The sequence below is a fragment of the Podarcis melisellensis genome (genome assembly GCF_964234715.1).
Source record: "Podarcis melisellensis genome assembly, chromosome: 7".
Taxonomy (NCBI): domain Eukaryota; kingdom Metazoa; phylum Chordata; class Lepidosauria; order Squamata; family Lacertidae; genus Podarcis; species Podarcis melisellensis.
This window is the reverse complement of record NC_138539.1, coordinates 45146805-45152804: the sequence shown is the minus strand read 5'-3', so window position 1 is coordinate 45152804 and position 6000 is coordinate 45146805. Positions and strand designations below refer to the sequence as shown.

Below are 6000 nucleotides of genomic sequence, written 5' to 3'. Positions count from 1 at the left end.
ACCCACTCACTCCGTTGCAATTAGAAGTTTAACCGAAATAAACTAAGGCTGTTTTCAAGAAAATGTGTTAAGCGACACATTTGCTCTCTCACTCTCTCACACGCACTGCAGGAGTCAGACGCGAACACCGAGGCACATACATAAAATGACTTGTGTGTGTGTAATGAGCACACGCGTAAACAATAAATAAATGTATATATATGGATCCATACAGTACACAGTGTATTCTGACCAGCACACTCAAAGATTATTAAATAAAAAAAACATTCATAGCAATCTAAATAGGTAGTGGCGGGGTCTCCCTCTTTCCTTGTCTAGAAAAGACACCAATAACTCCAACGCACACACAAACCTGTCGCCCGATGAGAAATTGAGGCATCTGCGCCCAGGAGGGGCGCCGGGAAACGCAGCCCGCTTGGCCGAGGCCACGAAATTGTTTTCCGACGGATACAATTCAAAAATCCTCTGAGAGAGAGCCGAGCCCGCTCCTGGGCGCAGATGCCTCGGTTTCTGGACCGACTGATGATGACAGATACCTAGTTGATAACCTCCGAGGGAATAAGTTATTTTAATTTCCAGTCACTTTCCTGTTAAGTACCATATCGGTGTGTATGCAGTTAAGATAAGAGAGCCAAAGGCCCAGGAGAGGGAGCGAGTGGAGGAGAGGAAAGGCAGAGAGCAGCGGGCAGGGAAGGCCGAAGGAAAGAACCGAGGTCCAGACGGGAGACCTGGCCCGGCCGGGAGACCCTGGATCTCCGCAGATTTGGTCCTGGGCAAAGAGACCTGGGTTTAGCTGCCTGGGAGGGATCAGAAGCGAAAAAAGCGGGGGGGGGGGAGGCCGCTTTAACTTCAAAATAAAAGAAAACACATTTTCTGTACTGATTCCTTCACAGGAATCTTCGCAGAACTAGAGGAGCGAGGAGAAAAATAAAGGAAGAAATATAAACCTTATCCATGACTCAATTTAAAATCAGAGGAGGAAAATGGTTTGTGTATTTATTTATTCATTCATTCATTTATTTACTAGGAAAAGGATGTGATACCCTGAAGCCATAGAATAAGAGGAAACATAAAGGGGAAAGATGGAAGGGATGACATTGCGCGTGAATTCCCGAGGCAATTTTGGGAGCCGCGCGTTTTGCCGGAGGGATTTTGCCTGCGCTCGGCTTTTCCCGATCCTGTCCCAGCCTCTCCTCGCCTCCTTCCGTAGCACCTCATTGGCTTACAAGGGGAGGGAGGGCTGGCTTGGCCTCTCCTCCCCTGCGCCGGCTTGTCTTCCTGGGCGCGCGGGGGGGGGGGCCTGGCTGGCGCTGGGACGGGCACCCCCGCCAAGCCACCCCCACCCAATCAGCTGGCCACCCCCACCCAATCAGCTAGCCACCCCCACCGTCCCTCTTTCCCTGCCCCCACTCTCTCTCCTCGCTGTTTGCTCAGAGCTCCCTGACTCCAATCAGGACTTGCTGGCTGCACTTTTCCGGCCGCGCGGAGAGAGGCGCCTCCTTTCGCTCGGCTCTTTATACGTGCAGCAGCAGCAGCCGCCGCGCAGCCCCGCTCGCCTTGCCTCTCCGCCTTGGCAGCTTTGCCGCCTGCAGAGACACACCCGACAAGGACCCTCGCAGAGCCGCAGCCGCCGACACAAAGGTGCGACTGGGGAACTTGGAGCGGGAGGGGGGTCCCTGGACTTCTCCAGGGCCCGGCGAGGCCACCAGCCTGGGCCGTCAGCATCCTCTTCTCGGGGTCTCCTTAATCTGCCCCGTCGGCCTCTGATCGCTGACATCTCGGCTCCCCCTACCCTGAGAACCGCCACCCCCTTTTGCGCCTTTCGCGGGAGAATTTGGGCACCTCTTGCCTCTGGGGCCGGAGGGCGGGCGAGGCTTTGCATGCTCTGGGCGCGCGACTGCGGCGGCACTGGGACGCTCCCCGGATCAATAGTCCGGAGCCTGGATCGTGGGGAGGGCTGGAATAAGGCCGAGGCGGCAAGCAGGGCTCGGGGCTTCCACTGGCCTGCGGACGAGGCCCCCTTCCCAAGATGCGCCGGCGGGTGCCCCTCGGCAGGCCGCGGCGAGTCGGAGAGGAGGCGCAGGAACCGTGGCTTAGACTGGCACCAACCTCCTCCTTCTCCTCCTCCCTTGGCAGTTTTGATCCTCGAGGGTGGGGGGCAACGCACACAGCCAACCCCGACCCTGCCTGCCCTGGGACCCCCAAGAAGGGAGGGTGTCACTGACCACCCCCTGACTTTCCTGCCCTTGCGCCCTTGGGCACCTTTTCTCCGCCGCCCCCGTTCGCTTGCATTGCGAATTGTTTTCATTCTGGAGCCACTCCAGTGACTCATTGGCTGAAACCAAGGATGGGGGGGGCAGGGCAGCGAGCGGGCTGTTGGTGGGCGGGGGTGGCTGGTCCTTGCTGAGGCGGCCCGCGGCCCCCGCCCCCTCTGGCTTTTGTCACTCGCTCTGCCAGTAAGCAAAAGGCAGCCCGGGCGGAGCGAGCGGACCCGGCGGGCGGGCGGGCAGGCTAAGCGCTGCGGTTGCTGTTCTGGGGGCAGGCGCTACGCCGGAGGGACTACCGATCCTGCAAGACGCTGAGGTGGGACCAAGCGAGGAGTAGCCTGCTGAGATCTTCCCACCCACCCCAGGCCCGCTTGCTTGCTTTGCTTTGCTTTTGACGCGGCGCAGGCGCTGCGCTTTCCTGCTGCGTCCCCGCGGAGCTCAAAGAGCTGCGTTGCGCTGCCCGCGCCGCTGACTCCTCGGGCTCGGCTCCGTTTTGCAGGTGGGAAAGCCGAGGCTGGGAAGGAGGAAAGAGGGCCGGATTGTCCAGCGGGTCCGTGGCAGGGATGGGATTGGGGGAACCATAGGAGGAGGAAATGCGGACAGGACTGCGCGGCAGCCGGTGTGGGAGCGGAGAGCCGCGCACTCTCGACAGGCCTCGTTTTATTTGGGGACAGTGGCTAGCTGCGGCGGGCGGTTTAAAAACCCTTTCCTGTAGCTTCGGTTGTGAGGGTCGCGGTTCCTTAGTAGTGAGTGGCTAGCACTCTGCACGTACCCAGAGGCACTCTTCGCCAACAACGTGCTTCTTAAGTTGCAAGACTGAACTTGGGTGGTTGGGCAGGTGGGTGGCCGGGTGGGGAGAGCCCCGTCTACCTCTGGCTTTTGCTAACGGGCTTTCCCCCTCTTCTCTTCCTCCCTAGCTTCGAAGCAGGAGCTGCTGCCGCCGCCGCGAGGCCGAGGGAGAATTGCTGAGCGCCTCGGGGTTGGATGGCCCTGGCTGAGAGTGGCTGGTGCCTGCTGAAGCGCTGCGGCCCCGACGACTTGCCCTACTCGTTGGCACCGCGGGAGCTGCCCTGCCCTTCGCCGTCGCCCTCCTCGTCCTCGGGCTGCTCCCCTGGCGGCAGCGGTAGCGGCAGCGGCGGCGGCCGGACCTTCAAGCAGGAGCCGGGCGGAGCGCTGCAGACCTCGCAGCCGCTGGGTCTCCCCGACGGCCGGCCCTTTCTGGGCCCCTTCGTCTCCTTGGCCGCGGCGCCGTCCGGCCTTTCCAGCTGGGAGGACGTGCTGCTTTTCGCGGACCTGGATCAGGCCAACAAGCTCATCTGGTCCAGCCGCACGTCGGCCAAGCTGAGCCCGGATCCCTCGCAGCCGCTACCGCAGCAGCAGCCGCCGCCCGTCGAGGATATGTACCACCACCCGCACGCGCATCACCATCCGCACCACCAGGGCCTGCAGCCGGGCCCCTACGACGGCTCGTCCCCGGGCACGGGCGGCGCAGGCGGCGGCTTCGTGCCTTCCTCGGCAGGATCGCCCGTCTACGTGCCTACCACCCGCGTGAGCTCCATGCTGCCTTACCTGCCCAGCACCCCGGGGCCCGGGCAGGCCGGCGGGCCGGCGGCGTGGCCCCCGCAAGCGGGCCCAGAAAGCCCCTCCGCGCCCTACGGCGCCACGGGGGGCGGGTGCGCCCACCCGGCGTCGGGCCGCTTCAGCTACCCGGCCAGCAGCTCGCCGGCGAGCAACGGCGCCGCCCGGGATTCGGCCGCCTACAGCCCCCGGGAGCAGTTCCGGCCCTTGAACGGATCCTATTACGCGCCCTACGTGGGCTCTCAGTTCACCAGCCCGGGCTGGGGAAGCCCCTTCGACAACTCCATGCTGCACTGCCTGCCCAACCGGGCCGGGCCCCTCGCCATGCGGCCTTCCAGCGCAGGTAAGGCGGGAACCAGGGGGTGGCAGTCCAAAATTGGGGGGGGGGAGGCAGGACAGGGAACGCAGGACACGGGAAAGGCGAAGCGTCCTATCCGACTTAACAAGCGGCAGAAGTTTTGCATGGAAAAGGTGTTTTGGGTCAGCAAGAATCCTAGGAAAATTAAGCAAACTGAGCGTGGGTAGACTCTTAACTCTAAAAGGTGCTGCTGTGTTTTAAAATGTGATGCTGATGATTTATGCTTTTTATTTGAACATGAACAGAGGTTTCTAGTGTTCTTGGCTTGACAAATGAGAGGCACATTTTCTACCCAGAAATCGCCACAAGCACCCAGTTCCTAATCACTTCTGCACTGTCTTGGGTCCACTGCGCTCCTTGCAGTGGGATGCGGGAAAGGACCCCGAAAGTGCAAAAGAGGAGAAAGGGGGATCAAAAGCTGGACCCGTTGGCCGTGGCAGTTGTGCGCGGCCAGCACAAGGCAGAAAGACGGGCGCTTTCTCTTCTCTCCCCGTAACCCTCTCCAAGTGTCCCCTTAACTGTTGCTGGGATTCTGGCTGTTGGATTCGGGATTCGGGAAGGATTTGTTGGGAGGCAAGGGTCAGGCTTTCAGCTGCTCCTGACCGGAGGCTTGGAAGGACCGGTTCCTACTCTGGGAATAAAGAGGGCGCATCCATTCAAATATTAATCATAGTCTGCCTCTAAGCGATGTACAGGAGACCCAATACAGAAAGACAATATGAGTTAAAGCTAGACATAGTTGTAGTTCGTATTGGATATAGAGATAGATATACACAGATGATGTAGAGGTTTCCGTGTAAATGCCTGGTTCCCCACCCCCCCTTCCCCACTGCCCCAATGAACGTGGTTGGATGGTGGCCCTGTTTATCCATTGGGTAGGAAATGGATGATGGAAAAGGGGTTGTACGTGCGCGCGCGTGTGTCCAGATTCAGGAACTCTGAATAAATTAAGTGTACCTTCCCCTTCGCCATCGAAACTATAGGGATGACATCTCTTTGAAAGCAGACCGTCCGAGACAAATTCAGAATTCAAATATTATGGTTGTTATTTGTGTAGCTGATGGGAAACGCTCATTAAGAAACCCCGGTGGAGGGAAGGTCTTGGGCGAGGAGATTTGGAGAGCTGCAATGGCAGGCAGGGAAAGGGTTAAACGCCCCCCTTCCCCGAAGGAGCCTTCAGGCTACCATCACGCGCCCTAGCGCCGACCTAACCTGCAGTTTGGGGCTAAGGAGATGGTAGGAAACTGAGGCTTTGAGCAGCGTGACCTCACCTCGTGAGCGCCGCTTTGTCGTGCTGGGTGCTGGGTTGAGAAGTTTGGAAAGGGAAAGAGATTTCCTTCCTCGGGGCTGAAATCTAAGGGTGGCGCTGGGAAAGATGGCCTCCCTTTTCTCGCCCGCAGCTGGAAAGAAACCTGTGAGCAGAGGCGCCCCAGGGAGTTCGCCTGAGAAGGGTTGGCATTAAAATGCTATAGGGCTTTTCCGGGGGGGGGGGAGCAGGCAGCCTCCTTAAACGTTCCTTTAGAATCCTTTGGCTTTCGGACGAAGATCTTTAAAGGCCATGAAACATGTGTGAATGTGTGGGTGTTCAAATAATTGTCCGCTAAAACTTATTAGAATCAGCCATTTAAGTTTGCTTAGTCCTAACGTGCCTGTTCAGGTTTGAATGTTCAGCACAAATCCAGTGGATATACAGGATAAATAGCAATTGGATAACTTTTAAGTGAAACGTTGTTTATCCCAAATTGGTGGGGCAAATGTAGAATTTCAGCTGCTTTTTAAGATACGGCTAGTAGTGGC

The 6000-nt window shown here is 58.5% G+C and overlaps 1 protein-coding gene across 4 annotated transcripts in view; it reads left to right on the top strand.

Annotated features, from left to right (window-relative positions):
- Window positions 1-924: 924 nt before the first annotated feature.
- The window catches only part of GATA6 (GATA binding protein 6), a 37184-nt gene continuing 32108 nt past the window's right edge, over window positions 925-6000 (top strand). The window contains exons 1-3 of one of the 4 annotated variants that reach the window (XM_081918089.1): window positions 925-986; window positions 1435-1641; window positions 3185-4188. In XM_081918089.1, coding sequence (XP_081774215.1) covers window positions 3252-4188 — 937 coding nt within the window. In that variant the 5' untranslated portion in view covers window positions 925-986; window positions 1435-1641; window positions 3185-3251. Of the gene's footprint in view, window positions 987-1434; window positions 1642-2415; window positions 2584-2615; window positions 2767-3184; window positions 4189-6000 lie in introns of those variants that run through there. The other 3 variants (XM_081918092.1, XM_081918090.1, XM_081918091.1) reach the window with 3 other exon arrangements.